Source organism: Rhinopithecus bieti, unplaced genomic scaffold, assembly GCF_001698545.2.
Source record: "Rhinopithecus bieti isolate Rb0 unplaced genomic scaffold, ASM169854v2 scaffold_10181, whole genome shotgun sequence".
Lineage (NCBI taxonomy): Eukaryota > Metazoa > Chordata > Mammalia > Primates > Cercopithecidae > Rhinopithecus > Rhinopithecus bieti.
In genome coordinates, this window is record NW_016806624.1 from 618,377 (window position 1) to 629,916 (window position 11,540).

The 11,540-nt window shown below is 39.3% G+C and overlaps 1 protein-coding gene across 3 annotated transcripts in view; it reads left to right on the forward strand.

The window, feature by feature from the left end:
• Positions 1–11,540, forward strand: part of SGTB (small glutamine rich tetratricopeptide repeat co-chaperone beta) — a 58,472-nt gene that overhangs the window by 38,162 nt on the left and 8,770 nt on the right. For 2 of the 3 annotated variants that reach the window (XM_017877106.1, XM_017877107.1), the window contains exons 6-8: positions 1,937–2,041; positions 7,902–8,040; positions 8,140–8,202. In XM_017877106.1, coding sequence (XP_017732595.1) covers positions 1,937–2,041; positions 7,902–8,040; positions 8,140–8,202 — 307 coding nt within the window. The remainder of the gene's footprint in view (positions 1–1,936; positions 2,042–7,901; positions 8,041–8,139; positions 8,203–11,540) is intronic. The other variant, XM_017877108.1, reaches the window with a different exon arrangement.

Here is an 11,540-nt window from a genome sequence, read left to right on the forward strand (position 1 = left end):
TTGTGCTCCTTACACAGTGTAACTTTAATGAATGCTTATTGACCTGGAATCCTCACATTAGATGGGAAAAAGTCAGTGATCCAGACTCACATGTTGTTAATCTGCTTTGTGGAAGCCAGGCTATGATGGGAATTTCTCAACATCTTCCTGTTAGTCAGAACTAAACTCCTATTTCTTCTCCTTTTCTTCCCACTAAATGTGCTTAATTAGAACTAAACTCCTATTTCTTCTCCTTTTCTTCCCACTAAACGTGCTTAATTTTTAGTGAAATTTTAGTAGGTTTATATTCCCAGGTTCAACTTCCAGAATTGGCAGTATTTTTTTTTAGCTTCTTCTATCCAGAATTGGTTTTACATAACACATTCTGTTCGTGGATACCTAGCAAATAATTGATTTATTACTATGTACAGCTAGTATTTGTAGAGTATAATAATAAGCTGGTTGTGATATAAAAGTAGTATTAGATAACCCTAATCTATAGTTTGATTGACAGGAGGAGATTAGAGCATACTTAAGGAATATTGAGGATCAGCAAGGATCCTCACTGATACTTGGAGATAGGTGGTGTTCTAATCAGCTTTATTGTTTTCATGTGTGCTTATTCGATTCCAGCTAGGTCCTTGAAAGATGTGACCTTTGACTAATTTCAAGGAAGAGATATGGTTTACTGGGTGGTTAAGCAAAAAGATTGTTTTTAAGGACAATTAAAACAACTAACATGGGGCTGGGTGCGGTGACTAACGCCTGTAATCCCAGCTCTTAGGGAGGCAGAGGTGGGAGGATAGCTTGAGCCCAGGAGTTCGAGACCTGCCTGGGCAGGATAACAAGACCCTGTTCTCCACAAAAAGGAAAAAAACAAAACAAAACAAAAAAACAAATATGGGTAAAGAGAGAAGAATAGAGGTAGCAAAAACAAGAGTAGAGCTTCTGAGATTGCAATGGGAGAGGAACATGAGGTCAGAGACCTTGGGTTAGCGTGAGACTTTTGTCTGTAGACTGAAGAACATGAAGGAGCCTAAGTTCATTTCTGCACTTGGAAGCAAAATTTTCAGAAAGTGCTTCTTTACCTTAATTAATAGAAAGGGTACCAGGTCTTGGAGTTACAGTGGTAGAGGCAGAGGTGCTGTGCAGCATAGCATTCTCCTTTGTAGTTGTGAGAAATTGAAGAAGTGGTCACCACACCTTGGCCCTCCTTGGTCCAAGAAACTTCTATTTCTTGGTTGCTGGCACCCCACTTTGACTTCTGAGCATCCATCTTAGAGCTTCTCTTCTCCTTTCCTGTTTCTCCTCTGAGCTGTTTCTTCCTATTTGGAAACGTTATTGAGGAGAAGTCACAATTGTAGGGATTTTGATCTAGGCAAGTGTTCTTTTTCCAAAGTTGGCTCTTCAACCTTTTGATGAGGGACAAGATCATGAGAACTTCTAGGAGACTGAAAGAAATAAAATCTAGTTGGCCTTAGAAATGAATGAATGAGAGAAAGTGCCAGGGGACTGGGATATCACTTTTACTTGTACTTTAACGCTACCGTTAAAGTCATAATAGCACAACCCTCTGTGTAGCCATTCACAGCAGTCACTCACTCTTTGTGCCTCCATAGTAGCCCAGATGTCCTAGCTTTTTCACTTTTCTGTTTGCACAAACTAGAAAGGGTATAAATAGGTAGACCAGTTGTATGACTTGCATATTTATCCTTTCTATAGCAAAGCAAACAGTGAAAGGCAGCCTGCATACTTTTTTCTGCACAGAAGTTTCTGAGCTTTTTTTTGGTTTTGTTTTCATTTTATTACATAATTATCTTAGACAGTTTGACTTAGAAATTTAGTGGGAATGATCTACAAATTGGAACAAGAAAAAGGTAGTGTTATTAGTACTTGAAAAATCTAAATTAGTACCTTGAAAACTGCCTTTAATAAAATTCTCTTTTCTTTCTCTTAGGGCTGCTGCTCAGAGCAAATTAGGTCACTATACAGATGCGATAAAGGATTGTGAAAAAGCAATAGCAATTGATTCAAAGTACAGTAAGGCCTATGGGAGAATGGGGTAAGTTCTGGGAGAATGTTCCAAGTAGTACCGTGTAGCATCAGGTATGCTGTCCTTAATGGCTTGGTTTTGAATTTCCTGCTTAATATTGTACCCTCTGAACTAATAAGAAGATAAATAAAACATAAGGGAGGAAATGACTACAATTTCTGTGACTTGGAAGTGAGATAACTGATGACTGATTTGATTGTTAGAGAAAATTATATAATGGTACTTAGTCGACTAATTTCATGTCCATGACCACAAATCTCAGATGAGCACTCAATATTGCAGACAATTCTATTCTATTTCCTTCTATAGTCACCTTTCCACTCTCTGATGTGACTCTTTCATACCTCTTCCTCTCCCTTCAAATTTCCACTACTCCCTCTATGATGACTCTCAACTGATACAATTGCCTTACACTTAATTGAGAAGAAAATGATTTGAAGAAAAACAACTCATTTTCCTCCTTGCAAATCCATCAGTCTACCTACATTTGTATCTACACAGAATGCCTTTTTTTCTTGTTAAAATGGAAGCATTCTGACTGAGTGTGGTGACTCACGCCTGTAATCCCAGCACTTTGGAAGGCCAAGGCGGGCAGATCACCTGAGGTCGGGAGTTCAAGGCCAGCCTGGCCAACATGGCAAAACCCCGTCTCTACTAAAAATGCAAAAATTAGCCAGGCATGGTGGTGAGCACCTGCAGTCCCAGCTACTTGGGAGGCTGAGGCAGGAGAATCGCTTGAACCTGGGAGGCAGAGGTTGCAGTGAGCTGAGATAGAGCCACTGCATTCCAGTCTGGGTGACAGATTGAGACTCTGTCTCAAAAAAAAAAAAAAAAAAGGCGCATTCTTACTTAAGACCATTGCCTCCACTCTTGCTTTAAGATCTCATCCCCTTGTACCTTCTCCACAACTTTGCAACTATTACAACCCCCTTCATTTTCTACAATATTAGTTCTTCCATCTCTAATAGATGATAATGCATGGCATGTGATAAGTTCGTAAAAAATCATTCACTGAGCCAGGTGCGGTGGCTCACACCTGTAATCCCAGCACTTTGGGCGGCCACGGTGGGAGAAATGCTTGAGCCCCATCTCTATAAAATACAAAAATCATCCAGGAGTGGTGGTGTACACCTGTAGTCCCAGCTACTTGGGAGGCTGAGGTGGGAGGATTGCTTGAGTCTGGGTAGTCCAGGCTGCAGTGAGCTGTGATCATGTCACTGCATTCCAGCCTGGGTGAGAGTGAGACCCTGTCTCAAAAAAAAAAAAAAAAATCATTAGTTGGACCCATCCCTTTGCCCAGTGTTCCCCTCCAGCCACCATCCCACTTCTAAGTTCCTCGTTCTTTGACCCTAATGGTTATCTGTACTTGCTGTTTTATCTTTGTCATCTCTTATTCCCTCTTCAGCTCACTCCAGTAGGGCTTCTGTCCTATGTCACTATGGTGGTTAATTTTATTTGTCAACTTCATTGGGCAAAGATGTCCAGATAGCTGGTAAAACATTATTTCTGGGTGTGTCTGTGAATGTGTTTCCAGAAGAGATTAGCATTTTTTTCTTTTTTTTTTTTGAAATGGAGTCTCACTCTGTCACCCAGGCTGGAGTGCAGTGGTGCAGTCCTGGCTCACTGCAACCTCCACCTCCCGGGTTCAAGCAGTTCTCCTGCCTTCCGAATAGCTGGGACTATAGGTGTGAGCCACCATGCCCAGCCAATTTTTGTATGAGATTAGCATTTGAATCAGTAGACTGAGTAAAGAAGATCACCTACATCAACGTGGGTAAGCATCAACCATTCCTTCGAGGCCCCAAATAGAACAAAAAAATAGAGGAAGGGCAAATTTGCTATCTCTGCTTGAGCTGGAGCATCCATCTTCTCCTGCTCTTGGACCTCAGCATTCCTCATTCTCAGGCTGTTGGATTTGGACCCAACTTATACCATCAGTTGTCTTGCTTCTGAAGTCTTTGGGTTTGGACTGGAATTACATCATTAATTTTACTGGGTCTCCAGCTTGCAGACAGCAGATGGTAGGACTTCTCAACCTCCATAATTGTGTAAGCCAGTCCATCACAAGAAATCTCTTCATATTTCTACGTGTGTGTGTATATATATATATATATACACACACACACACACACACACACATATCTTATTGGTTCCCTTTCTCTTGAGAACCCTGAGTAATACAATCAGTCTACTGAGATAACTCTATTCAAGGTTACCAGTTGTCTTTATTTTGCCTAGGCCAGTGTTCAGCTCTGTATCCTCACCATACACTGTCTTTTAGTATTTGGTGCAGTTAACTTATTCATTAATTTTTTTATAAGCCAACTTATTCATTTATTTATTGATTCATTTATTTAGAGATGGAGTTTCGCTCTTGTTGTCCAGGGTGGAGTGCAGTGGTGCAATCTTGGCTCACTGCAACCTCCTCCTCTTGGGTTCAAGTGATTCTTCTGCCTCAGCCTCCTGAATATCTGGGATTATAGGCGCCCACCACCACAGCTGGCTAGTTTTTGTATTTTTAGTAGAGATGGGGTTTCACCATGTTGGCCAGGATGGTCATGAACTCCTGACCTCAGGTGATCCACCCACCTCTGCCTCCCAAAGTGCTGGGATTACAGGCGTGAGCCACCATGCCCGGCCGCTATTAACTTATTGTCAAAATACATTACTCTCTAGGATCCTGATGCCACACTTGCCCTGTTTCCCCTTCCACATTACTGGATGCTCTTTTCCAGTCTCCCTTGCTTGTTCTTCCTCTCTACCATCTCTAAACAATGCTGTATTTTAGGGTTGCATCCTCTGCTGCTGCTGTTTCTCTGTCTATTCTCTCTGCTCAGCTTATCCTGCTCCATGCTTTTAAAATTCATATACAGTTGATACTCATTATTTGCAGATTCTGTATTTATGAATTTGCCTACTTGCTAATTGATTTGTAATCTCCAGATCAATATTTACACTGCTTCTGTGGCCATTCATGGCATGCACAATTAGTGAAAATGTGTCTTCTGATATTCCCGATCTCAGCTGAGGGTGAATAAGGTGCTGCTCTACCTTTTTGTTTCAGCTCTCGTGCTGAAATAGTCTATTTAGTGCTACTTTTTTTTTGTGCCTTTTATTTGTGATTTAGCTGTTTACAGTGGCCCCCAAGTATAAGCTGAAGTGTTATCTAGTGTTCCTAAGTCCAAGAGGATTGTAATGTGCCTTATGGAGAAAATACATTTATGAGACAAGCTTCATTCAGGCATGAGTTAGTACCATTGGCTATGAGTTCAATGCTAATGAATAAAAAATATACATTAAATAAGTTTCTTTAATCAGAAACACACATAAAAACAAGATTATATATTGATCAGTTGAATAAAATATGACTATTTACATATTTGCAGGAACCTAACTCTGTATTTTCCCTAGGAACAATTGCTCAGTATTTGCTAATTCATTGTTTGTGGTGACTTTATAGAAGAGGACTACTGTGAATAAGAATCAACTATATATATTATTGAATCTAAGTTATATTGTTTGAACTCCATACTCATATATTCAACTACTTTTCAACTCTCTGATTGGATGCTTAATAGGTATTTTAAACTTAACATGTCCTAGACAGAACTCATGTTCCCTTCCAAAATCTTTCCAGTCGCTATACATTGTACAATTATTTATCTCTCCCATGCACAGGTCAAAAGCCTGAGTCATCCTTCATTGTTATTACACCTGACATCAGTACTAATACTCTATCAGCAAGTCCTGTCAATTCTAGTTTCCATATATATCTTGAATCCAAGTGTTGATCGCTATCGTGCATATAGCCCTAGTCCAAACTACATCTCTTACCTAAGCTACTGCAATAGCTTCCTAACTGATCTCTCTGCCTCCTTTCTACGCTTCTGCCCATGTAGATCCTCTGCATAGAAGCCAGAGTGAGCTTTCAAAAGCACAAATTATATCACGTGACTTCATTGCAACCAGAATAAAGTTCAAACTCCAAGCAATGGACCTGTATCATCTGGCACCCAACTGTTCTCTGACATCATCTCTCCGTGCTTTGTTTTCTGTGTTCCCTCCTCATCAGCCCTTGTCCTGTACCTTAAGAATACCAAGCTTGCATCTTTCCCAGGACCTTTCTGTTTGCTGCTGTTTCCACTATAATGCTTCTCCCATATTTTCATGACTACTTTCTTTACATCCCTCAGATCTTTCCAATGTGGCTACTTTTTGAGCAGCTCTCCTATTCATTCTCTTCAATATTGCCCTTTTTATTTGCATGCTTGTTGCCTGGTTGCCTGTCTTCCCCAGGTAGAATGAAATTTTCTTAAAGTCAGGAAACTTTATCTTTTTTTTTTTTTGAGATGGAGTTTCGCTCGTTTTCCAGGCTGGAGTGCAATGGCGCAATCTTGGCTCAGTGCAACATCCACCTCCTGGGTTCAAGCAATTCTGCTGCCTCAGTCTCCCAAGAAGCTGGGATTACAGGCATGTGCCACCATGCCTGGCTAATTTTTTGTATTTAGTAGAGACAGGGTTTCACCATGTTTGTCAGGCCTGTCTCAAACTCCTGACCTCAAGTGATCCACCTGCCTCAGCTTCCCAAAGTGCTGGGATTATAGGCATGAGCCGCTATGCCTGGGCTAGGAACTTTATCTTTTTCATTATGGAATCCTTGGTGTCTTTAGACACTTTTTTTTTTTTGAGACAGAGTCTCAGTCTGTCACCCAGGTTGGAGTGCAATGGCTCTATCTTGGCCCACTGCAACCTCCACCTCCTGGGTTCAAGCAATTCTTTTGCCTCAGCCTCCCTAGTAGCTGGGATTACAGGCATCTGCCACCATGCCTGGCTAATTTTTGTAGTTTTAGTAGAGACAGGGTTTCACCATATTGGCCAGGCTGGTCTCAAACTCCTGACCTCAAGTGATCCACCCACCTTGGCTTCCCAAAGTGCTGCTGGGATTGGAGACATGGGCTACTGTGCATAGCCAGGATCCTCTGTATCTTTAGATATTATTTTAATAATATTCTTATACATCATCGAGTTTCAATAAATAGTTACTGACTTGACTCTTGATTAACTAGGGACTCTGATAAAGTATCATACATGGTTGACTGGTAGAAAATGAATTAGGTTCCGATAAAGAGAAAAAGAGAAAAGAAAATAGTAATTTGTTTAAAACAAACCTAAAACAAACAGAAACTCCTAATACCATCTCACTATATATACAGTTATTGTTTAGTTCTATAATAATTTTTCAGTACGTGAATTATAACTAGGTAAATATGAACATTAAAATTTAAAAACTCTTTGACTTGTGCCTGGTATAATTTGTCATTTGAGTTGTAAAGGATGCTAATTTTACCTACCTCTTTTGATCAGGAATAGTTATCTGATAACTACAGACTGTTTTCCTAATGGCAAATTGATATGTATTGTTGCTCTGTTAGGAAGAAGAAAGCATGTGGGCTATTTTGAAGCACAAATACAGTTTAGAGTCCTTAAAAATGGTGTTAGCATCATGGATTTTTGTGACCACAGGATTGTCAGCTCACATCTTTTGGAACTTACTCTAGGCATTTCTAAAGCAAATTATTTTACATATTAGGCTTAAAAAAATGGTAGAATAAGTAAGATAATCTCTAGCATTAAATTCATGATCTATAGGACAACCAGGTTGTCAGCAAGCAGAATGGCGAGAGTTCAAATGTACAGAATCTTAAGTTGGAGGGAATTTTACTCCTGTGAGCCATAGTACAGTGAATAAATTAAGTATAATCTGGATTAGAACTGAATACCAAGACAGACAGACGTTTGACGATGTTTGTGATGTCCTGATGTTCTTTAATCATGTATCTCATATTCTTGTATTCTGTATTCCCTTCAGGCTGGCCCTCACTGCCATGAATAAATTTGAAGAAGCAGTTACAAGTTATCAAAAGGCATTAGATCTTGACCCTGAAAATGATTCCTATAAGTCAAATCTGAAAATAGCGGAACAGAAGTTAAGAGAGGTATCTAGTCCTGTAAGTTGTTAATGCCAAATGAGTGAAGTATTTTCTGTCACTCACAAGTTATTGTAATTGTAGTTGTTGGACTGATTCTCAGATATAATTGTTTTACAGACGGGAACTGGACTGAGCTTTGACATGGCTAGCTTGATAAATAATCCAGCCTTCATTAGTATGGTGAGTATACTTTCTTTTCTGCCTCTACTGGCTTTGTTTTCCTTAGAGCTATGTAGCTATGCAGTTTTTTTTTTAGAAACAAGTAAGTGAGATTTTGTGGTGGTAGTTGTAGTGGAGTGTTAATATAAGGCGATAGCAGGGTTTTTTTTTTTAAATTTCCAACTTTTATTTCAAAGTGCAGGGGTACTTGTGTGGGATGTGCAAGTTTGTTACATAGGTAAAATGTGTGCCGTGGTAGTTTGCTGCACAGATCCTTCCATTACCCACGTATTAAGCCCAGCATCCATTAGCTGTTCTTCCTGAGCCTTTCTCTCCTCCCATCCCCTGCCCTCCAACAGGCCCAATGTGTGTTGTTCCCGTAGGTGTGTCATTGTGTTCTCATCATTTGGCTCCCACTTATAGGTGAGAACATGTGTTATTTGGTGTTCTTTTCCTGTGTTACTTTGTTAAGTAAAATGGTAAAATGGCCTCCAGCTCCAGGGACATGATCTTGTTTCTTGTTATGGCTACATAGTATTCCATGGTGTATATGTACCGCATTGTCTTTATCCAGTCTATCATTGATGGGCATGTGGGTTGATTCCATGTCTTTGCTATTGTGAATAGTGCTGCAGTGAACATACGTATGCATGTGTATTTACAGTAGAATGATTTCTATTCCTTTGGTGTATACCCAGTAATGGGATTGCTGGGTCGAATGGTATGTCTGCTTCTAGGTCTTTGAGGAATCACCACACTGTTTTCCACAATGGTTGAACTAATTTACATTTCCACCAACAGTATTAAAGCATTCCTTTTTCTCTACAACTTCACCAGCATCTATTTTTTTTTTGTTGTTGTTCTTGTTGTTTGTTTTTTTTTTGAGACGGAGTTTTACTCTCATCACCCAGTCTGGAGTACAATGGTGGGATCTCGGCTCACTGCAGCCTCCACCTCCTGGGTTCAAGCAAATCTCCTGCCTCAGCCTCCTGAGTAGCTGGGTTTATAGGTACCCACAACCACACCTGGCTAATTCTTGTATTTTCAGTAGAGATGGAGTTTCACCATGTTGACCAGGCTGGTCAAACTCCTGACCTCTGGTGATCCGCCCACCTCAGCCTCCCGAAGTGCTGGGATTACAGGCATGAGCCACCACACCTGGCCTATTTTTGAGTTTTTAATAATAGTTGTTCTGACTTATGTGGGATGGTATCTCATTGTCGTTTTGATTTGCATTTCTCTAATGATCAATGATGTTGAGCTGTTTTTTCATGTTTATTGGCCACATATATGTCTTCTTTTGAGAAATGTCTGTTCATTTCCTTTGCCCACTTTATAATGGGGTTGTTTTTTTCTTGTAAATTTGTTTAAGTTCTTTATAGATACAGTATGTTAGACCTTTGTCAGATAGATTGCAAAAATATTCTCCCATTCTGTAGATTGTCTGTTTACTCTGTTGATTGTTTCTTTTGGTGTGGAAAAGAAACTCTTTAGTTTAATTAGATCCCATTTGTCAATTTTTTCTTTTGTTGCAATTGCTTTTGACATCTTCGTCATGAAATCTTTGCCCGTGCCTATGTCCTGAATGATATTGCCTAGGTTTATAGAGTTTTTATAAGTTTTGGGTTGTACATTTAAGTCTTGAATCCATTTTGAGTTGATTTTTGTATATATGTAGTATAGCAAAGGGGTCCAGTTTCAATTTTCTCCATTTGGCTAGCCAGTTCTCTTGGCACCACTTATTAAATAGGGAATCCTTTCCCCATTGCCTTTGCCAGGTTTGTCAAAGATCAGATGGTTGTGGGTGTGCAGTCTTATTTTTGGGTTCTCTGTTCTGTTCCACTGGCCTATGTGTCTGTTCTTGTACCAGTACCACGCTGTTTTGGTTATTGTAGCCCTGTAATATAGTTTCAAATTGGGTAGCGTGATGCTTCAGCTTTGTTCTTTTCACTTAGGATTGCCTTGGCTCTTTGGGGTCTTTTTTGCTTCCATATGAATTTTAAAATAGTTTTTTTCTAATTCTGTGAAGAATGTCAAGGGTAGTTTAATGGGAATAGCATTGAGTCTGTAAATTGCTTTGGGCAGTATGGCCATTTTCATGATATTGATTCTTCTTTTTTTTTTGATTCTTCTTATCCATGAGCATGGAATGTTTTTCCACTTGTTCCTGTCCTCTCTTATTTCCTTGAACAGTGGTTTGTAGTTCTCCTTGAAGAGTTCCTTCACTTCGCCTGTTAGCTGTATTCCTAGGTATTTTATTCTTTTTGTGGCAATTGTGAATGGTTCATTTGTGATTTGACTTTTGACTTGCCTGTTGGTATGTAGGAATGCTAGCGATTTTTGCACATTAATTTTGTATCCTGAGACTGTGCTGAAGTTGCTTATCAGCTTAAGAAACTTCTCCACTGAGACAATAGGGTTTTCTAGATAAAGGATCATGTCATCTGCATATAGGGATAATTTGACTTCCTCTCTTCCTATTTGAATACGCTTTATTTCTTTATCATGCTTGATTTCCCTGCCCAAAACTTCCAATACTATTAATATGTTGAATAGGAATGGTGAGAGAGGATATTCTTGTCTTGTGCTGGTTTCCAAGGGGAATACTTTCAGCTTTTGCTCATTCAGTATGATATTGGCTGTAGGTTTGTCATATATGGCTTTTATTATTTTGAGGTGTGTTCCTTCAATATCTAGTTTATGGAGAGTTTTTTACATGAAAGGATGTTGAATTTTATTGAAGGCCTTTTCTGCGTCTATTGAGATAATCATGGGGTTTTTGTCTTTAGTTCTGTTTATGAGATGAATCACATTTATTGATTTGCATATGTAGAAACAGCCTTGCATCTTGGGGATGAAGCCTCCTTGATTGTGGTGGATAAGCTTTTTGATATGCTGCTTGGATTTGTTTTGCCAGTATTTTGCTGAGGATTTTTGTATCAATGTTCATCAAGGATACTGGCCTGAAGTTTTCTTTTTTGTTGTTGTATCTCTGCCAGGTTTTGGTATCAGGATGATGTTGGCTCATAGAATGAGTTAGGGAGGAGATCCTCCTTTTCAATTTTTTAGAATAGTTTCTGTAGGAATGGTACCAGCTCTTTTTTCTACCTCTGGTAGAATTTAGCTGTGAATTCATCTGGTCGTGGACTTTTTTTTTTTTTTTTTTTTGGTTGGTAGGCTATTTATTAGTGCCTCAATTTCAGAACTTATTATTGGTTTGTTCAGGGATTCAGTTTCTTCCTGGTTCAGTTTTGGGAGGGTGTATGTGTCCAGGAATTTATGAAGTTCTTCTAGAAATTGATTAGTAAAATTTCTAGTTTATGTGCATAGAACTGTTTTTTTTTTTTTTTTTTTTTTTT